The 26898-nt window shown below is 47.2% G+C and overlaps 1 protein-coding gene across 3 annotated transcripts in view; it reads left to right on the forward strand.

Annotated features, from left to right (window-relative positions):
* The window catches only part of LOC123768068 (uncharacterized), a 132323-nt gene that overhangs the window by 68474 nt on the left and 36951 nt on the right, over positions 1-26898 (forward strand). For all 3 annotated transcript variants that reach the window (XM_069307074.1, XM_069307076.1, XM_069307075.1), the window contains exon 5: positions 17256-17477. In XM_069307074.1, coding sequence (XP_069163175.1) covers positions 17256-17477 — 222 coding nt within the window. The remainder of the gene's footprint in view (positions 1-17255; positions 17478-26898) is intronic.

Below are 26898 nucleotides of genomic sequence, written 5' to 3' on the forward strand. Positions count from 1 at the left end.
CATATTCGGACACGTAGATTTTGGAGGTCAAACAGGGTCCTGGCCGCCTGTTATTTGGTGAACATGCCTGCTCCAGGGCGTTCTTGTGTTGCTTTGGGTCGCAGGTTGCAACCAGTTGTCTCGACTTCGCGTTGAGGAGTTTGTGGCGGCCGCCTCCCGGGTAAGTCCCTATTTTCTTTCTTTTTTGATATGTAGCTCCAGGGAGCCATAGGGGCTACCCACAGAAAACTAGCATTGAATGCAATGAAAAGCCATTTTGTGGGTGAGCCCCGGAGGCTCCCTGGCAATCCTCCCTCCCACCAGTCGGCATTTTTTTCGGGTTGGTTGAAGCTTAGCTTCCGAACTGGAGTGCTAGGCAGCCGGCGCGGTGAGGTCCGGACCCCCCCTTCCCCTCTCGGAGAGGGGAGGGCTGCACGGATGAGCGGCGCGGCATTAAAGTGTGATTTTTGCTTGTTTCCTTGGGATTGTAGGGAGTTTCTACCTCTATTCGTTTTTTTGTTTTAGTTTCTTATCATGTGGAGTTTTTGTTATGCCTACCTTTCTGGGTGCTTAACCCCAGTCAATGGCAGATAAGGGAAAACCCCTAACCACAGGGAAGTTTTCTAGGGCCAATGCTCCCTGAAACCTCTCTGAAGGGGCCAAGTACCGACTCTGGTCCCTGGTAGGTCTGAACTCCATAGCTAATGTCCCGGTCTAATATAAAGTACATTAGCCCGATAAGCTCCAGAGAGCCTCCGGGGCTCACCCAGAAAATACTATTTCATTACATTCATTGCTGGTTTTTTACAGTTTTTGATGACTAGAGTTCCAAGAATTAGGGCCTGATGCAACGTGCATAGGCATACTGTCTATAGCTATGGCAATGTGAAGGGCCTGCGATAGTGGATTTTTACAGTTCTTGATGAATATAGAGTTCCAAGAATCCGGGCCTGGTGCAGAGTTCAAAATCCAGTGGGGACAGGGTGACGTCTGATATATGATTTGATGTTGGTATCATATCCATGAAAAATTCATTTGGGTTATCAACCTTTAGTGCGTTTAGTGGCTCGCTGAAAACAGAGTCGTACTGCTTCCTCAGTTTCTCGCTCATTTCTTTGTTGTCATCAGTGAAAGTTCCATCTCCCTTTCGCAGGGGCCCGATACTAGATGTGGTTTTTGATCTTGATTTTGCATAACAGAAAAAATATTTCGGATTTCTCTCTATTTCACTGATGGCCTTTTGCTCTCTTTGCCTCTCCTGGGTTTTGTATGATTCTTGTAGCTTGAGTTCAATTGTTTCTATTTCTCTACCTAACCTTTTTCGCTGTTCTTGAGATAGGGTGCGACTCTCAAGTTGTTCCGCGATTCGTTTTCTTCGCCTATATAGGGAACGACGTTCCCATTACAATCTGCATCTCTTTCTCTTTTTTCTTAGGGGTATGCAGTTTGAACATATTTCTAGTGCTACTGAGCTTATTTTTTCCAGGCACTGGTTCAGGTTTGCATTTTCTAGCTGTTCTTCCCAGTTTATTTCTGTGAAGTCCTGGTTTATTTGCTTCCAGTTTATCTATTTATTATTGAAGTTAAATTTGCTGAAATCTCCTCCACCGGGAATCTGGACTGGTTTTGAAGGTCTATTCCCCATGGTTGTCAGAACTTCAATTAAGTTGTGATCTGAGTAACAGGTATTTGTAATCATTATTTTCCCGATCAATTCATCATTATTAGTGAAAATGAGGTCCAGCGTGTTCTCCTTCCTAGTTGGTTCTATTATTTGCTGGTTTAAGGCAAACCTATCGCACATCAGTAGCAGGTCATTTGCATGTGCCTGTTCGCGGGGGAGAGGACGGACGTGTCGTCGTCGTGCTCCGTTAAAACACTGGAATAAACCGGGCTTTTTTAGGATTACAACCATGGATTACGGCCCACAGTGATCACCAAGTGCATAGTGACCCGTAGGAAAGTTGAATACAGAAATTAACAATGGAACTTTGAGTTAAATACAGAATAAACGTGGTCCCACGTGGTGAGCCAGGGCCACCAGGCTCATGTGTACAGGCATAAGCGATATATATAAAATATAGCGAGCAGTGATACGTTGAACAGTGAAGTGGAATGTGTAACACAACATATAAATTAGTGGATAGTGTTAGAGAATTGTACATAGAAAAAGTGTAAATATAAAGTTGTGGAGGAGGCATCACACTAGGCTGTTTACACCACAGCCACGAGGCCTACACAGTGTAGGGGACATCCCGCAGTAACAGTATACAGTACTCCCTCAGTGATAATATACTGGCAATATATACTGTAATATGGGCAAGTGGATCTAGGAACTAGTAATAGAGTTTATGGGGCCTCGTAGCCTGGTGGATAGCGCGCAGGACTCGTAATTCTGTGGCGCGGGTTCGATTCCCGCACGAGGCAGAAACAAATGGGCAAAGTTTCTTTCACCCTAAATGCCCCTGTTACCTAGCAGTAAATAGGTACCTGGGAGTTAGTCAGCTGTCACGGGCTGCTTCCTGGGGGTGGAGGCCTGGTCGAGGACCGGGCCGCGGGGACACTAAAGCCCCGAAATCATCTCAAGATAACCTCAAGATAACCTCAAGAGTAAGTGAAAAACATTGCAGGCCGGAAGAAAGCAGAAATTCCCTTAGGATATTACAAGCAAATAATCAGTGTATAAATCAAGTAACTGGCAACCGGTGGCATCCTGCCCCCGACCTGGGACAAACAACGGTCAACTAGACGGTCCCAAGAGGACTATATTTTCTCCAAAAGGCGATGAGTACCCCCACATAAACTTGAACAAATAAACATATGTAATAATATAAATATACTGTATACATATTTTATATACATACATATAATATAAATATATGCATATATTATTATAACATCACAAACCCAACATGGAGGTGTGTGGAGGCTGCCTAAAGTCACTTCGGAAGAGTGTTGTAGGCATTGTCTGTAACATTTGTAACATAAGGTTTCAACTAAGTTGTACAGGATTACCTACACAATATGCAAACCGGGAAGGTAACTACTGGATCTGTCAAAGTGACAGACAGATGTGGGAAAACATTACCAAACTAATGAATAACATTCCTGAAGTACACAGGCTACAATTCACACAAAAAGTACCAGAAATATATGCAGAGTATATAAAGACAGCAACGAACTCTGAGCACAACCCAGGGACTGAGAATTTAGAGAGTCAAAGTAGCAATGTAGAAGGGCATAGTGTCGAGGTACACAAAAATGAAGGCAATATTGTAGAGCAAACTGGTGATATGAATAAGGAGAGAAAAAATGAGACGAATGAGAACACAAATGAGAAAGACGAAAGCAACAAGGAGAAAGATAAGGGCAATACCGAGAATGAATGCAGAAACGAGAAAGTTGGAACAAAAAACACAGAGGTAGCCAAGTCGTGCACAGGTACAAACAAGAATAATACAATCCCAGATGAAAATATTTGCAGGTATTATGCAAAAGGACAGTGCAGATATGGGCCCAGAGGTAATGAATGCTCATTCATGCACCCACGGAAATGCCGAAACTGGTTAGGGAAAGGCAGATGTCGTTTTCATACAGAGTGTAGATATTTTCACCCTAAGCTATGCAAACTCTCGGTTAATGAGAGGAAATGCTACGATCTTCATTGCCCCGATTTCCACGTCAGAGGTACAAAGCGCTATATAAGAGAGGAAGTCCAATATAATAGCCCTGAAAATTTTTTAGAGGCAGGCACAAACAGAGGGAGAAACAGACAGGCAGAAATGTGGCAGGAGTATGGATGGAGAGGGGGGGAAATGCCCAAAACAGGTTCGTCATCAAGCCCCCACATACTACACCCCCCAATTACAGTACACAGAGACTACCACACTCCCCAGTATCACTTCCAAAACTGGACAAACCATTGCCACACAACACACCCTGGGTCAGGGTAGAGAGGAGGGAGAACTACCAAAACCTTCCAGAAGTGACACACAATATGGACAATCATTCATATTTGCAAACATTCAAGGTTTAAAGCCAAAGCCAAGGAATAAAGTTAAGTTCATAAATGGCCTCCTATTAGAGTCAAACTCAATATTTGGGGCCTTCACGGAAACTCATACAAAAGATTACATGGATGGTGAAATCTGGATTCCAAATTATAATTTATATAGATGTGATAGAAAAATGTCAAATGGAAGAATAGGTCTGTATATTAAAGAAGACCTGGTATGCACAGAGCTACTAAACTCAACTAATGAGGTGGTAGAGGTACTTGGAATTAAGGTAGAGAAACTAAACCTAATTATTATTCTAATATATAAACCGCCAGATACAACGGTTGAGGAATTCACAGAGCAGATGCACAAAATAGAGAACATACTTGACAACATAGCAAACCCAGCTCCAGATATTATCTTCCTTGGAGATTTCAATTTACCGAGTCTAAGATGGAGAATAGCAAACACAAATATCATAGCAGGGAATGACCCGGGAAATAACCAACCACAGGTCAGAGAACTTTTGAGATTCTGTGACAAATTCTCGCTCAATCAACAGATTACAGAACCAACTAGGAACGAAAACACACTAGACTTGTTATTCACAAACAATGGTGAACTAATCAGAGACATAACAATCTCAGATACTTCATACTCAGACAATAAGCTCATTGAAGTGCGAATTAGCATAAATAATGGTAGTAGGTCTAAGAGACTCAACAAGCGAGAAGGAATATTCAATCAATTCAATTTCAACAATAAGAGGATTGACTGGGAAAAAATAAATGTAGACCTTGCAACCATTCAATGGGAGACGGTCTTAAGCGACAAAACTCCCACACAGGGAATAGCTCAACTGACAGCTGAAGCTTACAAGGTCTGCTTGAAGCACGTACCTGTGAGGAGGGGCAGAAAGAGGACCACTCTAGAAAGAGAACGCAGACGACTGTACAGGAGAAGGAAAAAATAATGGAAATGCTTCGGCAGACACAACTATCACAAGCAAGGAAAACAAGCCTGAGCAGGGAGATCGAAGAAATAGAACAAACGTTGAAGCGATCATATGAGTCTGAGGAAATGGAATTGGAACAGAAAGCTATACAAGAGTTAAGGAAAAATCCGAAATATTTTTTCACATACGCAAAATGAAAATCCAAAATCTTGACCAGTATTGGACCGTTAATTACAAATGAAGGTACGTACACAGAGGACAACAAAGAGATTAGTGAAATTCTAAGAAGCCAGTATGAGGCTATGTTTAGCACACCAATAAACAACATGAAAGTTGATGACCCAGACAGCTTCTTTATGAATGACATTCAAGCTGCAGATAATATAACGGATATTACCACAAACTCGGAAGACTTTGAAAGAGAAATTGACAATATGCCTATGCACTCAGCTCCTGGGCCTGACTCATGGAACTCAATATTCATAAAGAAATGTAAAGTACCAGTAGCGAGAGCACTCAGCGTAATATGGAGAAAGAGCCTGGATACAGGGGAGATACCAGCAGCACTTAAATCTGCAGATATAGCTCTGTTGCACAAGGGGGGGGGAATAAAGCCTTGGCAAAAAATTATAGGCCAGTTGCACTAACATCACACATAATAAAAGTGTTTGAAAGAGTGATTAGGAATCAAATTTCTAGTTTTATGGAAAACAATGAATTGCACAATCCAGGACAACATGGATTTAGAGCGGGAAGATCCTGTCTGTCACAGTTACTCAACCACTATGACAAAATCACAGAAGCCCAAGAAGAAAAGCAAAATGCAGATGTTGTATACACAGACTTTGCAAAGGCGTTCGACGAATGTGACCATGGGGTGATAGCTCACAAAATGAGGTCAATGGGAATAACTGGAAAAGTAGGACGCTAGATACTCAATTTCCTGTCGAACAGAACACAAAGAGTAACAGTCAATCAGATAAAATTGAGTCCAAGCAATGTTAAAAGCTCTGTACCTCAAGGTACAGTCCTTGCACCGCTACTGTTCCTTATTCTCATATCTGATATAGACAAAAATACACGTCACAGCTTCGTGTCGTCCTTTGCAGATGACACAAAAATCAGCATGAAAATTACCTCTGCTGAAGACATTGAAAAACTACAAGCAGATGTCAACAAAGTTTTCGATTGGGCAGCAGAAAATAACATGATGTTTAACAGTGATAAATTTCAGGTACTCAGGTACGGCAAAAATGAGGATCTGAAACATAATACAGGGTACAAAATACAATCGAATCTTCCCATAGTAGAAAAACAGCATGTCAAGGATTTGGGAATAATGATGTCCGACGATCTAACGTTTAGGGAGCATAACCAAGCAAATATCGCGTCAGCCAGAAAAATGATTGGATGGATTACGAGAACTTTCAAATCCAGGCATCCCATCACAATGGTTGTACTCTTCATGTCACTTGTGTTGTCCCATCTCGAGTACTGCTCAGTACTCACTTCCCCCTTCAGAGCAGGAGAGATTGCTGAAATAGAGGGAATACAGAGAACATATACGGCACGCATAGACGAGATAAAACACCTAAATTATTGGGATCGTCTCAAAGCTCTCCAAATGTACTCTCTAGAAAGGAGACGAGAGAGATACCAAATAATATACACATGGAAAATACTGGAGAGTCAGGTCCCAAATCTACACAGTAAAATAACAACGTACTGGAGTGAACGATATGGAAGAAAATGCAAGATTGAACCAGTGAAGAGCAGAGGTGCCATAGCAGAGAGCACTGTATAAACATCAGAGGTCCATGGTTGTTCAACGTCCTCCCAGCGACTATAAGAAATATTGCCGGAACAACCGTGGACATCCTTCAAGAGAAAACTGGACGGTTTTCTAAGAGAAATTCTGGATCAGCTGGGCTGTGGTGGGTATGTGGGCCTTCGGGCCGCTCCAAGCAACAGCCTGGTGGACCAGACTCTCACAAGTCGAGCCTGGCCTCGGGCCGGGCTTGGGGAGTAGAAGAACTCCCAGAACCCCATCAACCAGGTGATCATTTAGGCTCCTCCCTGGAATTCTTTCTGACACAACTGTATCAGCTATGGTCTTCCATTTCAGGTGCCATAGGTTGAAGTCCCCAAGCAGGATGATGATTGGGGCTGGATTTGTGAGGTTTTCCAAGCAGTGCTCTATTTTCATTAGTTGGTCGTTAAACTGCTGAGGGTTTGCCTCCGGTGACTTATATACAAGGACAATAACTACATTTAGGATCTCTTTCTGGGGGGAGCCCCGTCGGCTTCCCGGAGCTTTACCGGCTGATATGCTAATGTCAGACTTTGGCATCAGTCATGTGTATGGAGTTCTAGGGCCTACCGGGGACCACGAGCCAGAACCTGGCCCCCTCAGAGAGGCAAGGGGAGCAATGGCCTAGAGAATCCCCCGTGTGGTTGGAAGCATTCTATGTCTGCCATCGACCGGGTCAAGCATCCAGAAAGGTAAGCATTCCAAAACAAACCCCTATTCTGGTGAAAATTGCTACCTAAAGCCGAACTAGTGGATAGAACTCTTCAACAGAAAACAAGGAAACTAGTATGACGTCATACGTCACCGCGCCGCTGTCTGCGCAGCTCCCCCCTCCCCGGGAGGGGGAAGGGGGAGCCCCAGACCTCCCATGCCGGCTATCCACCCATCAGTTCTTCGGCTGATGCTATAGGCAATGGTTATGTGCTCCGGCTCCTGTGGTTGTTTCAGCACTGTACCTAGAGTGTGGTGTCTGTTTTCTAGGTGGTGCGTGAGCCGGGAGTGATTCTTCAGTACTCGGGCTGCATGCGCCTAGGGTTCCCTTCCCTAGGTGCCCTGTAAGTACTGCCCTTGGGGCCACCTTCCACAAGTCCTTGGGTCCTGCCCCTGCTTGGCCGTTTACTGCTTGGTTTTCGGCCGCTCTTTGTGTGCTCGGGTGTTCTGTCTCCCTTGTTCGCCTTAGAGTAAGGGGCAGTTTTTGCACTGGTGGGGCGCAGGGTACAGTGCAGCTTGTCTTTACCAATCATAGCGGCCGGCTCTGTTCCGCTTGGGTACGCTGTCCTCTTGCGGGGTTTTCTTTTTCTTTTTGTTTATCTACCTGGTGGGGGGGTCTGCCTTCGTTCTTGCCCCTTGTGTCCCTTGTGTTCTGAGTATTTTCTGGTGGTACCCCCTGCTAGGTCCCTGTGAGTGTACACGTCCCGGGGGTTCAGCTCTTAGAAAGTTGTTTGGTAGCTTTGGGTGCCGGTTAGCAGTACCCTGCCTGGGATTACCTGAGCACGAGTCCTCTTATAGTAAACGCTCGGGACCCTGGGAAACCCCTAGGGGCGCGCGGGTCCGATGGATGTGACCCCAGAGTCCCCCCCTCGCTTCCAGCGAGTTTGAGGGTTGCTCTCACCCTTTGTCTCTGGGTGACACTCTGTTTTGCCTCCATCTGCTGCCTGTGGGGTCGATGACACCTTCGCCCCGGAGTCCTGCGAGTTTGGTTGCTCGTTGAGGCTCGGTTACCCAGTTGTGCTAACAAAGCGGGTGCTGGCAGCAGGGGCGTTGCACTTGAGCCTTGGTGGTGGCAACGTTCTCGTGGTTTCCTCCCCGGGAGCCCCGGGGCTGCCCCGTTGTAGTTCGTTTTGGGACTTGGGGGTGTTGGTTGCTTCGGTTCCATCCACGCCCCCTTGTCTTTCCCCTGGATCACCCTTCCTGCCTGCATCCGGTTCCTTACCGTCTGTAGGTTCGGGGCGGGGTTTTTGATGGTGTTGAGACTCGGGCAGTCTCGGGGAATTCCCCTTCCGGGGTAGTGACGGGGGCATTTGAGCCTGTTCCTCCAGCCGTGTTGTACGAGTCTGCCAGTGGGCTCCCTTCATTAGTGTTTTCACGGCTGCCCCGGTTTTCTGGTACGGCCGGGGCTTTGGGGGAACGGCTCGGCCCCGGGGCCTGTCGTGTAGGTTCCCGGGGCTGGGAAGGGGCTGACTTGGGGGGCCTTGGCCCCGTTGGACCCCGTGGGGGTTTTTATCCCCCTCTAGGCGGGGCTTGTGGTTACGCGGAGTGGGGTTTTTCCTTCCCACTCGCCGTACGTGCTGTTGGGCGTCGGCCTCTCCCCGGGCTCGGTTCCTTGGCCTTTGAGTCGGTTGGTTCCGTCCTGTGGGTGGATGTTTCCTCCCACCCCTTTTTGGGACGGTGTTTTCGTCATGTTTCCCCGTTCGATGGGGTTCTGCGTGACTTCTGATCTCGGGTGCGCCTGCGCCTTCGTGTGCCTTCGGGACTAGTGTTGGCTTCTGTGTTCCCGAGGGTACGGGAAGGTTTTTCGCTACTTCCTGCATTATTGGAACGTCTGTCGGCTCCTCGTCCTTGTCGCCCTGTTGGGCTACTTGTCGCCCGGTTGGGCTACTTGTCGCCCGGTTGGGCTACTTGTCGCCCTGTTGGGCTGCTTGTCGCCCTGCTGGGCTGCTTGTCGCCCTGTTGGGCTGCTTGTCGCCCTGTTGGGCTGCTTGTCGCCCTGTTGGGCTGCTTGTCGCCCTGTTGGGCTGCTTGTCGCCCGGTTGGGCTGCTTGTCGCCCGGTTGGGCTGCTTGTCGCCCAGTTGGGCTGCTTGTCGCCCGGTTGGGCTGCTTGTCGCCCGGTTGGGCTGCTTGTCGCCCGGTTGGGCTGCTTGTCGCCCGGTTGGGCTGCTTGTCGCCCGGTTGGGTTCCTTTTTGGGCTCTTTGCTTCTTTGACCGGTTTTATTGTTCCTGCTTCCTCTTTTGGCTACTTTTCTCGTGCAGTAGTCCTGGCTGGCGCCTTCCCGCAGGGAGGGTGTGCGGTTCAGCCAGCGTGTTATGCGCATGCGCCGTGGAGTTTGTTTTGGTCCGGGCGGTGTTTCAGGGCTGGTGTTTTGCGCCCTTTTTGCTACAGTGCTTCGCCTCTCGTTCTTCTCCCTGGCTGCTGTATGTGCCCCTTCACACCGGGGGTGTCCTCGTTCCCAGTTGTGGGCAGGATACCGCGGTTTTCCCTGCGTCATGGGTGTGGACCGCCTCCTTCGCCTCTCCCTGCTCTCCTGCGGGTCCGGCAGGGTCCGGCTCTGGCGTCTTCACCTGGCGGTGCTCCCAGGTTCTTCTGGGCACGGTTGAGTCGTGTCAAGTTCGTGCCACCATTCGCCAGGTGAGTTTCTGCGGTCTGGCGTCTTTTGGCCGGGCGCTGGATGCGGTGTTTATATACCTGTCTTTATTTAGGTATATTTTTGTACGACTGAGACCGTTCGCACACCAGTGAATGTCCCTTTTTTCAACCCTTCCTGTCCCCCTCATGTGCATGTCCAACCCATGGTGGAGTCATTCAGGGGACCCTCCTTTTTACTGTTGTGAGGTGTGGGGGTTGCAGGGTTGGTTCTGTACTCACCTGGTAAGTTTACTGGCTGTGCTTGCAGGTTTTGAGCTCTGGCTTTTGGGTCCGCCTATCTGGTAGAACTTGCGGGATAGTACCAGTGGAGTGCAGTGGTGCTATTGGCACATTTGGGGAACACTGTATTCCCATCAGAGGTCTGTGCTTGTTACACGACTTACTTGCGAGCATAAGCCTTCTTGCTGGTTCGTCCGTGGACTTCCAGGGCGCACTAGCCTGTTTTCGTATGGCAGTTCCGGCCCGTCCTGGTTGTGGGGGTTTATGTGGGCCGGTGGACTGCTCCTAGCAGCTGCCTGGTGGGCCACCCTCTGGCCGGTCTAGCCTGGCCTTGGGCCGGGCTTCAGGTGTAAAGGAGCTCCCAGTACCTCATCCAGCGGGTATCGAGCGGGGTTTCTCCGCCATCGGTCGCCTGGTGCAGGTTTCTGGGCCTGCAGGGTTTTGTCGTGTCTCCGTTGGTCCTGTCTGGGGTCTGCCTGCTCCGTTCTCTGCCTTTGCAGAAGGGAGTTGCTATTTACATGTTGCATGTTGCAGTGGTGCCTGTTGCTGCTGCTGCACGTGTGCATTGGTATCGTGTTTCACAGTGGCGTGTCCTTGTTCCTGTGTCCGGTTGTGGAGTGGCACTTTGCTGCCGTTTTTGTGCCTGGGGATTGCGTGGGGGTTTTTCTGTCCCTGCCTGATTGTCCACCCCTGGTTGTTCTCCTGGGGTTTTTGTGCTTCTGCTCTTTCTTCCTGCCTCCTCTGCAGCAGGGATGTTCTGCGTGTGTTCTTAGGCGTTGGTCAGCCTGTGTCCTGTGATGTGCTTCTTTGTCTCGGTCTATTGCAGTTGTTCGTACCCCATGGTTCGGGTACTGTTCTGGCGGTGACCCTTCCGCCTTCTTTGGTTTCCTAGCTTGCCCTGCCGGTTGGTTTTTTTTTGGGGTCTTGCGATGTCTCGCGTCGGACCCGTCGTTTCTGAACTCCTGGCGGGCTTGCATGCTTTGGGGAGTTTTTCTGCTCGGCAGACGTTCCATCTCCTTGTGCCGCCTGGGTTTCGGTGGTCGCGCCCGAGATCTTCCCGCGGCTCCGCCTTTTTCCTGGGCTCGGAGGGGCCTTGTCGGGGCTGCTTATGTTCTGCCTCGCGGTCTCGCCTCCGGTTGGTGGTCGGGTGGCTTCGTGGTAGGTGTCCCACCTGTGTGCTTCTCTTGGCGGCAGTATGGGGTATTTTGGCGGTCCTTCCTTTTCCTGTCCCTTCTTAGGTGGTTCCTCTTGTTAGCTTGGTTTACTCTCGGCTTGGTTTTCTGGTGGGGGTTGGGGGCCGTCGTCTTGCCACATACTGTCGCCTCTTTTCGTGCGGTGCGGGCGGAGCCGCTTCAGCTTGCTTTCGGTCTTGGTGTTGCTTCTGCACCGTTAGTCAGCTGTCTTGTGCGTCGTTTCACCTCCGGCCTGTTCGTGCGCCGCTTGCACCATCCTGGTCTCTGGTCAGCGTGCTCTGTCTTCTCCTCGGTTGGTAGTGCCCCTTCGGTTCCGGTGTTTTTTCGTCGGCTCTTTCCTTTGGGCCTTTGCCTATGGGGGTCGAGTCGCTGAGTTTTCTTGCTCCTTCGGTTTTAGCGTTTTGGTTGTTTGGTGGCAGCAGTCTCCATCTTTTCTGGCGCGGGGTGGGGCTGCTGCATTCTGGAGGGGTCCAGGGTTTGTTGGTGCTTCGTTGGTCGGGCCGGGGGTGTGTCGTTTGTGTTCAGTGGCGGCCCTCCGCTGTTGTTTGCGTGCCACGGCGTTTGGGTTCGGAGCGCGTTTTGCGTTGCTCCGGTTCTGTTCTTCCCAGTTCGCGGGTGATAGTGTCCCAGGTGGTCAGCCGAGTTGTTGCGGCTAAGCTGCCTGTGTTCTTCCCTCATGCCTGTGGCGTTCGTGGCTTCGCTGCTCTTGCTGCCGTCTGGGCAACATGGCCTTGCGGTCTTTCGGGCATGGATTTTTGGTGTTCGTGCAGGGGCCTTGCTGCTCGTGGTTTTCGTGTTGTTCTCGGGATTTTCGGGGCTGTGGCGCCTTGGGTTGGCGTTTGCTGCCGGTTGTCTCGCCTCCTTGGGGGGCGCGTGGTGTCCGCCTCTCGGTTCTGTCCCTTTGACCTTCCTCTGTGGGTAGTTAGCTCCGGGGAGCCGACGGGGCTCCCCCCAGAAAACCAGCGTTGAATGTAATGAAACCCCATTTTCTGGGTGAGACCCGGAGGCTCCCCGGCAACCCTCCCTCCCTCCCTCCCTCCCTCCGGTCGGCGTTTTTCACGTGTTTTGACATCCAGCCTCAGAACTGATGGGTGGACAGCCGGCGTGGGAGGTCTGGGGCTCCCCCTTCCCCCTCCCATGGAGGGGGGAGTTGCGCAGACAGCGGCGCGGTGATGTATGACGTCATACTAGTTTCCTTGTTTTCTGTTGAAGAGTTCTATCCACTAGTTCGGCTTTAGGTAGCAATTTTCACCAGAATAGGGGTTTGTTTTGGAATGCTTACCTTTCTGGATGTTTGACCCGGTCGATGGCAGACATAGAATGCTTCCAACCACACGGGGGTTTCTCTAGGCCATTGCTCCCCTTGCCTCTCTGAGGGGGCCAGGTTCTGGCTCGTGGTCCCTGGTAGGCCCTAGAACTCCATACACATGACTGATGCCAAAGTCTGACATTAGCATATCAGCCGGTAAAGCTCCGGGGAGCCTCCGGGTCTCACCCAGAAAATGGCGTTTCATTACATTCAACGCTGGTTTTTTGTGTATGGCTGCTGAACAGAGTTGGCATTGAAAGCTCTGTTGGTAATCTACCTTCATGTTGCATTCTATGCACGTTCTTATCAAAGACATTTTTGTTGAACACTTCTGTTCAGTGGTGGTGGTCTTACAAGGTCTTACAAGGTGGGGTGTTGACCGTTGGGGGTTGACCGTGGGTGTTTACCAACTTGAGACAGGCCTGGAGGAGGCTGTATGGACTGGCAGTGTTGCTACCACGTGTCACACTCTTAATTTGTTTAGTTCACTTGTTAGATTACATTACTTGCATTTTCCCACTGGTTATCTTACAGTAAAGGCGTCTAGTTTCTGTGTCTGGGCATTAGTTACCTGGGTACGTTACACTATTTGGAAGAATACACACACAGTGGGTACTCGGGGTGGGCCTACCTCCAAATGGCCCTTGTTTACATACACGACAGGACTTATTTTGTGTATAATTTGTTCACTTGATATTAAGATATGTTATCTTAATTTTTTTTTTTTTTTTATAATAGACACAGGTTTTGCATAGAAAGCTTAGCACTATGGGCACTGATTTCTTGATGTTTCAATAGCGAGGGATGTGATTTATTGACGACTTGGCAACTATTGCCTAAGGACTCCTGGCACCACATGGGCAGGCCGTTGACTACACACGAATTTCACTTGTTTTTCCTTGAACACAAACTGTCGGATGGTAATCACTATGATATATTGTTTAATATGTTGAGACACACTTTAAAAGTTATCTGACTGTGTTTAGTTCCTGTATCACTGAAATATCCCTAGATATATATATTGTTTTCCACGGAGCTCACATAGCGTGGCCCTTCCCCTCTTACACCCAACGAACGGTACCAAGCGAATAAGACATACAAACCATCTCGATGAAAGCAGCCACAACAGTATTTACCAGGATGATTTTTTAGCAAGAGGAGGAGGAGAAGAATGGCTAAAAATGTCCTGACTCTACCATCAACTCGGTCAAATGCTAGAGAGGACGCAAACACAGTGGCCACCTTACCAGAGCCTCAAATATTAACACCAAGTAAAGCATTCAGCACTTCCACAAACATAACATCATTTTTATTTGCTAACATTCAGGGTATAAAAACATGCAAATGTAACAAAGTGCACTTCATAGATGGCTTCTTAGATGAGGCAAATGCAGTGTTTGCAGCCCTAACGGAAACTCACACCAAGGACTACCATGATGGTGAAATATGGATTTCGGAGTACAATCTTTTCAGATGTGACAGGAAACACAGGCTACAGGGTGGGGTCAGCCTCTATATCAAGGACACACTCATCTGTACTGAGCTGCTAAACACCACAAATGATATGGTGGAAGTGCTGATAATCAAAATAGAGATCTTAAATGTAGCTATTGTCCTTGTATATAAGTCACCAGAGGCAAATCATCAGCAGTTTAAAGACCAACTAATGAAAATAGAACACTGCTTGGAAAACCTCACAAATCCAGCCCCAAACATCATCCTGCTTGGGGACTTCAACCTATGGCACCTGAAATGAAAGACCATAGCTGATACAGTTGTGTCAGAGAGAATTCCAGGGAGGAGCCTAAATGAACAGGCACATGCAAATGACCTGCTACGGATATGCGACAGGTTTGCCTTAAACCAGCAAATAGTAGAACCAACTAGGAGGAGAACACGCTGGACCTCATTTTCACTAATAATGATGAATTGATCCGGAACATAATGATTACAAATACCTGTTACTCAGATCACAACTTAATTGAAGTTCTGACTAGCATGGGGAATAAACCTTCAAAATCAGTCTCCATTCCCGATGGAGGAGTTTTCAGCAAATTCAACTTCAATAATAAACAGGTAAACTAGGAACAAATAAGCCAAGACTTCACAGAAATAAGCTGGGAAGAACAGCTAGAAAATGCAAACCTGAACCAGTGTCTGGAAAAAATAAGCTCAGTATCACTAGAAATATGTTCAAACCACATACCCCTAAGAAAAAAAAGAGGAAGAGATGCAGATTGGAATGGGAACGTCGTTCCCTCTATAGGTGAAGAAAATGAATCGTGGAACAACTTCAGAGTCTCATCCTATCTCCAGAACAGAGAAGAAGGTTAGGTAGAGAAATAGAAACAATTGAACTAAAGCTACAAGAATCATACAAAACCCAGGAAAGTCAAAGAGAGCAAAAGGCCATCAGTGAAATAGAGAGAAATCCGAAATATTTCTTCTATGCAAAATCAAGATCAAAATCCACATCTAGTATCGGGCCCCTGTGAAAGGTAGATGGAACTTTCACTGATGACAACAAAGAATTGAGCGAAATACTGAGGAAGTCAGTACGACTCTGTTTTCAGCGAGCTACTGAACACACTGAAGATTGATAACCCAAATGAATTTTTCATGGATATGATACCAACATCAAATCATATATCAGATGTCACCCTATCCCCACCGGATTTTGAAGAAGTCATAGACAGTATGCCTATGCACTCTGCACCAGGCCCTGACTCTTGAAACTCTATATTCATCAAGAACTGTAAAAAAAATGCTATCGCAGGCCCTTCACATTCTTTGGAGACAAAGCCTAGATACTGGCGTTATCCCTGACATATTAAAAACATCAGAGATAGCACCGCTCCATAAAGGAGGAAATAAGGCAGAGGCAAAAAATTACAGACCGATAGCACTAACATTCGCACATCATAAAAATCTTTGAGAGAGTGCTAAGAAGTGAGATCACAAAATACAGTACATGGAATCACAGCATCTCCATAACCCTGGACAACATGGTTTCAGAACAGGGCACTCTTGTCTATCACAGTTGCTGAACCACTATGACATGGCACTGGATGCCATGGAAGTCAAACAAAACGATGATGTAATTTACACAGATTTCGCAAAAGCCTTTGACAAATGTGACCATGGTGGTGTTGCACATAAAATGCGTTCAAAAGGAATTACCGGAAAAATAGGCAGATGGATCTACAATTTCCTGACTAATAGAACCCAATGTGTAATAGTCAACAAAATAAAATCCAGCCCATCAACCGTGAAGCGCTCAGTCCCCTCAAGGTACTGTGCTTGCTCCAGTACTTTTTTTCATCCTTATATCGGACATAGACAAGACACAATCTATAGTACTGTATTTTCCTTTGCAGATGACACTAGGATTTTTATGAGACTAGACAACATAGAGGACACAGCAAACCTCCAATCAGATGTAAATCAGGTCTATCAGTAGGCTACAGAAAATAATATGGTGTTTAACGAAGATAAGTTCCAGCTCATGCGCTACGGAACAATGTCACCTACGTCCCTAAGGAACATCCGCAGAGTTATTTGTGAACGTCATCTCCATCTCTAAGGAACGAAAGTGTTAATCTTTAGACCTGCCCACCCCACTTACCATCCATCTATTCATGCAGTCCACTTGACTGCCAGCCATCTAGCCTGCCCTGGCATGTCCTGGCCTGCCCTGCCCCACCCTATCCATCCCACCCCATGCCCCACCCTACCCATCCCACCCCTGCCCTACCCTACCCATCCCACCCCTGCCCCACCCTACCCATCCCACCCCTGCCCCACCCTACCCATCCCACCCCTGCCCCACCCTACCCATCCCACCCCTGCCCCACCCTACCCATCCCACCCCTGCCCTACCCTACCCATCCCACCCCTGCTCCATCCTATCCCAGCCCCACTCCACCACTGCCCCCCCCACCCCACCCCTGCCCCACCCCAGCCTTCACCTCCCGCCTACCCACCCACCTTGCCACCAGCCAATTATCCATCCATCCTGTCCACTCACCATCCAGCCTGTTGCCCTCCCAATTATGATTAAAAAAAATGTTACTGACATTTTAATACGACCATATTTAGGGGAAGCTCAGATTTAACGATCAGGGTATATCCCCATATTGGTTGTTAAATGAATACTGTAACTCATTAAATTGAGTGTACAGTACTGTATAATGCTTTTATATGGTGTTAACAGGAATGCAATCCCCACACATTAAGAACTAACTATATTGCTATGTAAACACACACTACAAGTATTCTTTCACTATGTTATGACATAAAGGCATTCATTTTAGTCATCATTCAATTTGAGTAACTTGTTTTAATTGTTAATTCCAGTATATGGCTTTTTATTTATTTTAAAATGCACCTAGAATATCTTAAGGCATTGTGTATTTATTCCTATACAGGTAATGTTTCAACAACAAGAGAACCAAGGCCATATTGTTAAGGAACAAGAAAACCCTTCTAGCGGGTCTCAAGTTGGGGACGTCTTAGAAGTACAGTGCTTCCCTCTCTTCTCCTACCTGGTAGCATTAAATGTCACTACAGTCGACTACTTTAGCCTAGATGTCGAGGGAGCCGAGTTTATTGTACTGAAGACCATACCATGGGATAAAGTGGATATTAAGGCAAGTGTTTTCATTTGAAGTACAGTATATAGTAAAAAAAAGTATATATATTTAATACTCTGCAGTATAACAAGTGATTCACTTTTGACAATTCCTGTATCCGTGGCTTTGCGGTAAGACGCTCGCCTGGCGTTCCGCGAGCGCTTTGTCCTGCGTTTGTATCCCTGGCCGGGGAGGATTTACTGGGCGCAAATCCTTAACTGTAGCCTCTGTTTAACTCAACAGTAAAATGGGTACTTGGTTGTAAAAAGCATTCTTCGTGTCGGTCATATTCCAGGGAACATAGGATTAAGGACTTGCCTGAAACGCTACGCGTGCTAGTGGCTGTACAAGAATGTAACAACTCTTGTATATATAAAATAAATAAATATCTGAATTATTTAGCTTACTTTCTAGGAGAGGGGCCAATCTCAGTACCTTTGTGCACCGGGCCTCTGAGACCCATGTTTGCCTACTGGAGGCCTCGACCAGAATCTGGCTTTCTCCTTTAACCTTGGCCCTGCTCTGCTGGAGCAATTGGGCATGTGGCACCACTTACCTTAGGGCAATGTCCCTCTAGTCCTATAGAAACATAATTTGCTATTAGAGACATCTGGAAATCATTTGTGGTATTGAAAAAAACCCAAGAGCCTATGTTTCTTTCCAACCACTTGGTAAGCACATGACCACCATATCTGGTGTACTAACTTTCAGCCAGTGACTGTACAGTATGGTGATGCTGTGAACCTTTGACACCTTGAACATTTACAAGGCGGGAGATGATGGTTGATATGCTAGTGGTAGGATGGGGGAGGGGAGGGGGTTGCTATGCTAGTGGTAGGATGGGGGGAGGGGGGGGGGTTGATATGCTAGTGGTAGGATGGGGGAGGGGGGGGGTTGCTATGCTAGTGGTAGGATGGGGGGAGGGGGGGGGTTGATATGCTAGTGGTAGGATGGGGGGAGGGGGGGGGGTTGCTATGCTAGTGGTAGGATGGGGGGAGGGGGGGTTGATATGCTAGTGGTAGGATGGGGGGAGGGGGGGGTTGCTATGCTAGTGGTAGGATGGGGGGAGGGGGGGGGGGTTGATATGCTAGTGGTAGGATGGGGGGAGGGGGGGGGGTTGCTATGCTAGTGGTAGAATGGGGGAGGGGGGGTTGGTATGCTAATGGTAGGATGAGGGAGGGGGGGGGTTGCTATGCTAGTGGTAGGATGGGGGAGGGGGGGGTTGCTATGCTAGTGGTAGGATGGGGGAGGGGGGGTTGCTATGCTAGTGGTAGGATGGGGGAGGGGGGTTGGTATGTTAGTGGTAGGACAGGGGAGGGGGTTGGTATGTTAGTGGTAGGACAGGGGAGGGTTGGTATGTTAGTGGTAGGACGGGGGAGGGGGTTGGTATGTTAGTGGTAGGACAGGGGAGGGTTGGTATGCTAGTGGTAGGACAGGGGAGGGTTGGTATGTTAGTGGTAGGACAGGGGAGGGTTGGTATGTTAGTGGTAGGACAGGGGAGGGTTGGTATGCTAGTGGTAGGACAGGGGAGGGTTGGTATGCTAGTGGTAGGACAGGGGAGGGTTGGTATGCTAGTGGTAGGACAGAGGAGGGTTGGTATGTTAGTGGTAGGACAGGGGAGGGTTGGTATGTTAGTGGTAGGACAGGGGAGGGGGTTGGTATGTTAGTGGTAGGACAGGGGAGGGTTGGTATGCTAGTGGTAGGACAGGGGAGGGTTGGTATGTTAGTGGTAGGACAGGCGAGGGTTGGTATGTTAGTGGTAGGACAGGGGAGGGGTTGGTATGTTAGTGGTAGGACAGGGGAGGGTTGGTATGCTAGTGGTAGGACAGGGGAGGGTTGGTATGCTAGTGATAGGACAGGGGAGGGGGTTGGTATGTTAGTGGTAGGACAGGGGAGGGTTGGTATGTTAGTGGTAGGACAGGGGAGGGGGTTGGTATGTTAGTGGTAGGACAGGGGAGGGTTGGTATGCTAGTGGTAGGACAGGGGAGGGTTGGTATGCTAGTGATAGGACAGGGGAGGGGGTTGGTATGTTAGTGGTAGGACAGGGGAGGGTTGGTATGCTAGTGGTAGGACAGGGGAGGGGGTTGGTATGTTAGTGGTAGGACAGGGGAGGGTTGGTATGCTAGTGGTAGGACAGGGGAGGGGTTGGTATGCTAGTGGTAGGACAGGGGAGGGGGTTGGTATGTTAGTGGTAGGACAGGCGAGGGTTGGTATGCTAGTAGTAGGACAGGGGAGGTTTGGTATGCTAGTGGTAGGACAGGGGAGGGTTGGTATGCTAGTGGTAGGACAGGGGAGGGTTGGTATGCTAGTGGTAGGACAGGGGAGGGTTGGTATGTTAGTGGTAGGACAGATTAACGAGCTCGGTGCCGTTCTGGCACCGAGCTCGTTATGTGGAAAACTCGTCTTAAGAAACAAATATCCCCATTTAAAATAAAGGAAATAAATTTAATCCGTTCCACTCCCAAAAACATCTATACTTGTATGACATTTTATAATGTAAATATAATATTGCACATGTAATTATAAATGTTTTGTTGTGCTATTTTCATGTTTACTTTACCTTATGAAGAGTCGTTGCTGGCTTGAGGGAGACGATGGGGAGGTGGGAAGGAGGAGAGGGGTTATGGTGTGGAAGGATAATCCACCTCTGAGTCAGCCAGGCTCTCTCTTCTTGGGAATGGAGCTATCCATGGCTGATGTGGATACCCTAACTATTTTGCATCAGTCGATGTGGGTGGAGTTCTAGGCCTACTGGGGACCATGAGCCAGAACCTGGCCCCCCCTCACAGAGGCACGAGGAGCAATGGCTCATAGAAATACACATGTGATTTGGAGCATTCTATATCTGCCATTGACTGGGACAGGCACCCAGGAAGGTTAGTGCCACAAAATAAACCCCTATTCTGGTTAACAACGAAAATCATCAAACGAGTGGACAGAATTTCCCAGAAGAAAAACGTGCAAACAAGCATGACGTCACACGAGCCACGCCGCATGCCTGCGCAGCTCCCCCCCTCCCCGGGAGGGGGAAGGGAAAGCCCGAGACTCCCGAGCCGGCGATCCCCACCCCAGTTCCTCGGCTGATGGGATCGTGCATGGTCGTGTGGCTCCAGCTCCAATCTTCTCTCGGTGCTGTTCATTGTTTTCAGTGCTGCTCTCACAGTGGTCGTGTGAGCTGGGAGTAATAGTCTCAGGTACTCGGGCTGCATGTGCTTAGGGTCTCCTTCCCTGAGTGCCCTGTAAGTACCGCCCTTGGGGCTTCGGGTTCCCTTCCACAAATTGCCTTGGGTTTACCTATGTTGGCCTTTCGCTGCTTGGCGTTTGGCCTCCCCGAATGTGTGGGGTGTTTTCCTCCCTTGTCCCAACAGGTAAGTTGTAGTTATTGCACTGGTGGGGTACTGTGTAGCTAATTTTCACCTATAACAGCGGCCGGCTCTGTTCCCTCTAGGTACGTTGTCCACTTGGATGGTTTTTCTTTTCTATTTCTTTTTGCCTGGTGGAGGGGGTCTGCCTTGTGTACTAGCTCCCCCCCTTAGGGTTTGTGTGGTGGCACCCCCTCCTGCTTGGCCCTCGTGAGTGGACACGTCCAGTGGGTTCAGCTTTCAGCAGTTTGCTTCGTAGTTTGGGGCGCCGGTTAGCAGTGCCCTGCCTGGGATAACCCTTAGCAGACCCAGTATAGGGACCCTGGAAAACCCTGCGGGGACTCTTGGCTCCAATGGAGCCCATTGACCTCATTTTGTGAGCTATCACCCCATGGTCACATTTGTCGAACGCTTTTGCAAAGTCTGTGTATACAACATCTGCATTTTGCTTTTCTTCTAGGGCTTCTGTGATTTTGTCATAGTACTCACCTAATTGTACTCACCTAATTGTGCTTGCGGGGGTTGAGCTTTGGCTCTTTGGTCCCGCCTCTCAACTGTCAATCAACTGGTGTACAGATTCCTGAGCCTACTGGGCTCTATCATACCTACATTTGAAACTGTGTATGGAGTCAGCCTCCACCACATCACTTCCTAGTGCATTCCATTTATTAACTACTCTGACACTGAAAAAATTCTTTCTAACGTCTCTGTGGCTCATCTGGGTACTAAGTTTCCACCTGTGTCCCCTTGTTCGTGTCCCACCCGTGCTGAAGAGTTTGTCTTTGTCCACCCTGTCAATTCCCCTGAGAATTTTGTAGGTGGTTATCATGTCTCCCCTTACTCTTCTGTTTTCCAGGGATGTGAGGTTCAGCTCCTTTAGCCTTTCCTCGTAGCTCAATCCTCTCAGTTCCGGGACGAGCCTGGTGGCATACCGCTGAATCTTCTCTAACTTTGTCTTGTGTTTAACTAGGTATGGACTCCAGGCTGGAGCTGCATACTCCAGGATTGGTCTTACATAAGTGGTATACAGGGTTCTGAAAGATTCCTTACACAAGTTTCTGAAGGCAGTTCTTATGTTGGCCAGTCTAGCATATGCCGCTGATGATATTCTTTTGATGTGGGCCTCTGGGGACAGGTTCGGTGTGATATCAACCCCCAGATCCTTCTCTCTATTTGATTCTTGCAGGATTTCCCCTCCCAGATGATACCTTGTGTTCAGCCTCCTGCTCCCTTCGCCTAATTTCATCACCTTACACTTTCCAGAGTTGAACTTCAGCAGCCATTTTCTAGACCATTCCTCCAGTTTATCCAGGTCATCCTGTAGTCTCTGTCTATCTTCATCCGTCTTGATTCTTCTCATAATTTTTGCATCATCAGCAAACATCGAGAGGAATGAGTCTATACCCTCTGGAAGATCGTTCACATATATTAGAAACAGGATGGGTCCAAGTACTGAGCCCTGTGGGACTCCGCTGGTGACATCTCACCACTCTGATGTCTTCCCCCTCACCGTTACTCGCTGTTTCCTGTTGCTTAAGTACTCCCTTATCCACTGGAGCACCTTCCCTTTTACTCCTGCCTGTTGCTCCAACTTTTTTAACAGCCTTTTATGGGGTACTGTGTCGAAGGCTTTTTGGCAATCCAGGAAAATGCAGTCGGCCCACCCTTCTCTTTCCTGCCTAATTTTCGTTGCCTGGTCATAAAATTCTATTAAACCTGTGAGGCACGATTTACCATCTCTGAACCCATGTTGGTGGTGCGTTACAAAGTTATTTCCCTCCAGATGCTCTACGAGCCTTTTCCTCACGATCTTCTCTAGCACCTTGCATGGTATACAAGTTAAGGAAACTGGCCTGTAATTCAGTGCCTCTTGCCTGTCACCCTTTTTGTATATTGGGACCACGTTAGCTGTCTTCCAACTTTCTGGTAAGTCTCCTGTTTCCAGTGACCTGTTATACACCATAGAGAGTGGCACACTTAGTGCTTCTGCACCTTCCTTTAGTATCCATGGTGAGATTCTATCAGGCCCAACAGCCTTTGTCACATCTAGCTCCAGCAGGCACCTTTTGACCTCATCACTGGTGAGGTCAAATTCCTCCAAGGTTTCCAAGGTTGCCGCCTCCTCATTTAGTGCAGGGGCTTCTCCTTGTTCTATTGTGAAGACCTCCTGGAATCTCTTGTTGAGTTCTTCACACACCTCCTTGTCATTCTCTGTGTATCTGTTCTCCCCTTTCCGCAGCTTCATCACTTGTTCCTTCACTGCTGTTTTCCTCCTGATATGGCTGTGGAGCAGCTTTGGTTGGGTCTTGGCTTTACTCGCGATGTCATTTTCAAACTGTCTCTCTGCTTCCCTCCTCACTCTGATGTACTCATTTCTGGCCCTCTGGTACCTCTCCCTGCTCTCTGGTGTTCTGTTATTTCTGTAGTTTCTCCATGTTCTTTTACTCAGTTGTTTCGCTACCTTACATTCCTGGTTGAACCATGGGTTTTTCTGTTGTTTTTCGTTTTTCTCCTTTTGGACGGGGATAAACCTGTCTGCAGCTTCCTGGCACTTTTGGGTGACAATATCCATCATGACCTGCACATTCTTGTCTCTAAGTTCTGTTTCCCATGGTATTCCCATTAGGAAGTTCCTCATCTCGTCATATTTTCCTCTTCGGTAATTCAGTCTTTTCCCCTCCACTCCCATCCTTGGATAGGTTATCCCTACCTCCACCAAGTACTCAAAGGTCAGTACACTGTGGTCACTCATTCCTATGGGGGCTTCAACTTTGACTTCCCTTATTTCTGACTCATTCAGGGTGAATATTAAGTCGAGTCTAGCTGGTTCATCATTGCCTCTCATTCTTGTGGGTTCCTTGACATGCTGGCTCAGAAAATTCCTTGTTGCCACTTCCAAGAGTTTAGCTCGCCACGTATCTGCACCACCATGTGGGTCCCCATTCTCCCAGTCTATCTTTCCATGGTTGAAATCACCCATGATTAAGAGTCTTGAGCCATTCCTGCAGGCAACTGAAGCTGCTCTCTCTATTATATTAATGGTTGCCATGTTGTTCCTTCTGTTGTTCCAGTTATAGTGGTTGAGTAACTGTGACAGACAGGATCTTCCCGCTCTAAATCCATGTTGTCCTGGATTGTGCAATTCATTGTTTTCCATAAAACTAGAAATTTGATTCCTAATCACTCTTTCAAACACTTTTATTATGTGTGATGTTAGTGCAACTAGCCTATAATTTTTTGCCAAGGCTTTACTCCCCCCCTTGTGCAACGGAGCTATATCTGCAGATTTAAGTGCTGCTGGTATCTCCCCTGTATCCAGGCTCTTTCTCCATATTACGCTGAGTGCTCTCGCTACTGGTACTTTACATTTCTTTATGAATATTGAATTCCATGAATCAGGGCTCAGGAGCTGAGTGCATAGGCATATTGTCAATTTCTCTTTCAAAGTCTTCCGAGTTTGTGGTAATATCCGTTATATTATCTGCAGCTTGAATGTCATTCATAAAGAAGCTGTCTGAGGTCATCAACTTTCATGTTGTTTATTGGTGTGCTAAACAGCCTCATACTACTGGCTTCTTAGAATTTCACTAATCTCTTGTTGTCCTCTGTGTACGTACCTTCATTTGTAATTAACGGTCCAATACTAGTCGAGGTTTTGGATTTTGATTTTGCATATGTGAAAAAATATTTCGGATTTTTCCTTATCTCTTGTATAGCTTTCTGTTCCAATTCCATTTCCTCAGACTCATATGATCGCTTCAACGTTTATTCTATTTCTTCGAACTCCCTGCTTAGGCTTGTTTTCCTTGCTTGTGATAATTGTGTCTGCCGAAGCATTTCTGTTATTTTTTTTCCTTTTCCTGTACAGTTGCCTGCGTCCTTTTTCTAGAGTGGTCCTCTTTCTGCCCCTCCTCACAGGTACGTGCTTCAAGCAGACCTTGTAAGCTTCAGCTGTCAGTTGAGCTATTCCCTGTAATTACCTAAGTGTAATTACCTAAGTGTAGTTACAGGATGAGAGCTACGCTCGTGGTGTCCCGTCTTCCCAGCACTCTTTGTCATATAACGCTTTGAAACTACTGACGGTCTTGGCCTCCACCACCTTCTCACTTAACTTGTTCCAACCGTCTACCACTCTATTTGCGAAGGTGAATTTTCTTATATTTCTTCGGCATCTGTGTTTAGCTAGTTTAAATCTATGACCTCTTGTTCTTGAAGTTCCAGGTCTCAGGAAGTCTTCCCTGTCGATTTTATCAATTCCTGTTACTATTTTGTACTGTAGTGATCATATCACCTCTTTTTCTTCTGTCTTCTAGTTTTGGCATATTTAATGCTTCTAACCTCTCCTCGTAGCTCTTGCCCTTCAGTTCTGGGAGCCACTTAGTAGCATGTCTTTGCACCTTTTCCAGTTTGTTGATGTGCTTCTTAAGATATGGGCACCACACAACAGCTGCATATTCTAGCTTTGGCCTAACAAAAGTCATGAACAATTTCTTTAGTATATCGCCATCCATGTATTTAAATGCAATTCTGAAGTTAGAAAGCATTAGCATAGGCTCCTTGCACAATATTCTTTATGTGGTCCTCAGGTGATAGTTTTCTATCTAGAACCACTCCTAGATCTCTTTCTTTATCAGAATTCTTTAAAGATTTCTCACATAATATATAGGTTGTGTGGGGTCTATGTTCTCCTATTCCACATTCCATAACATGACATTTATTACATTAAATTCCATTTGCCAAGTGGTGCTCCATATACTTATTTTGTCCAGGTCTTCTTGAAGGGCATGACAGTCATCTAAATTTCTTATCCTTCCTATTATCTTAGCATCATCAGCAAACATGTTCATATAATTCTGTATACCAACTGGTAGATCATTTATGTAGACAATAAACATCACTGGTGCAAGAACTGAACCCTGTGGTACTCCACTTGTGACATTTCTCCATTCCGATACATTGCCTCTGATTACTGCCCTCATTTTTCTATCAGTCAGAAATTTATCATCCATGATTAGAAGCTTACCTGTCACCCCTCCAATATTTTCCAGTTTCCAGAACAACCTCTTATGTGGAACTCTGTCGAAAGCCTTTTTTAGGTCCAGATAGATGCAGTCAACCCAAGCCATCTCTTTCCTGTAATATCTCTGCGGCTCGATCATAGAAACTGAGTAAATTCGATACACAGGATCTTCCATGATCGAAAACCATACTGTCTGTCTGATATTATATCATTTCTCTCCAGGTGTTCTACCCATTTAGTTTTGATTAGCTTTTCCAATACTTTCACTATTACACTTGTCAATGATACAGGTCTATAATTGAGGGGGTCTTCCCTGCTGCCACTTTTGTAGATTGGAACTATGTTAGCCTGTTTCCACACGTCTGCTACGATTCCTGTACACAGGGATGCCTGAAAGATCAGGTGAAGTGGAATGCTGAGCTCAGATGCACATTCTCTCAGAACCCAATGGTGAAACGCCATCTGGGCCAGCTGCTTTGTTCTTCCCGAGCTCCTTTAGCATATTTTCCACTTCATCTCTAGACACCTCTATCCGCTCTAATGTTGTTCTCTGGAATTCTTATTGTGTCTGGTTCTCTGAAGATTTCATTTTGTACAAACACACTTTGGAACTTTTCATTTAATGTTTCACACATTTCCTTTTCATTTTCCGTGAATCTGTTTCCCATTTTCAACCTCTGGATATTATCCTTTACCTGCAATTTGTTGTTTATGAATTTGTAGAATAGGCCCGGTTCTGTTTTACATTTATCTGCTATCCCTTTTTCAAAATTTCTTTCTGCCTCTCTCCTTACTGCTGTATAGTTGTTTCTCGCATCTTTGTATCGCTGGTATGTTTGGGGGTTTGGCCTCTTCCTATACTGATTCCATTTTTGTGTCTTTTGGTCTCTTGCCCTCTCACAATTTCTGTCGAACCAATCCTGTTTTCTGGCCCTGCATCTCTGTTTTGGTATGAATGTTTGTGTGCCTTCCTCGTATAGTTTTAAAAATTTGGCATACATTTCATTTACTTCCCTGCCTAGCAACAATTCTGTCCAATTACACTCATTAAAAAAAT

The sequence above is a fragment of the Procambarus clarkii genome, chromosome 59, assembly GCF_040958095.1.
Source record: "Procambarus clarkii isolate CNS0578487 chromosome 59, FALCON_Pclarkii_2.0, whole genome shotgun sequence".
Taxonomy (NCBI): Eukaryota; Metazoa; Arthropoda; class Malacostraca; order Decapoda; family Cambaridae; genus Procambarus; species Procambarus clarkii.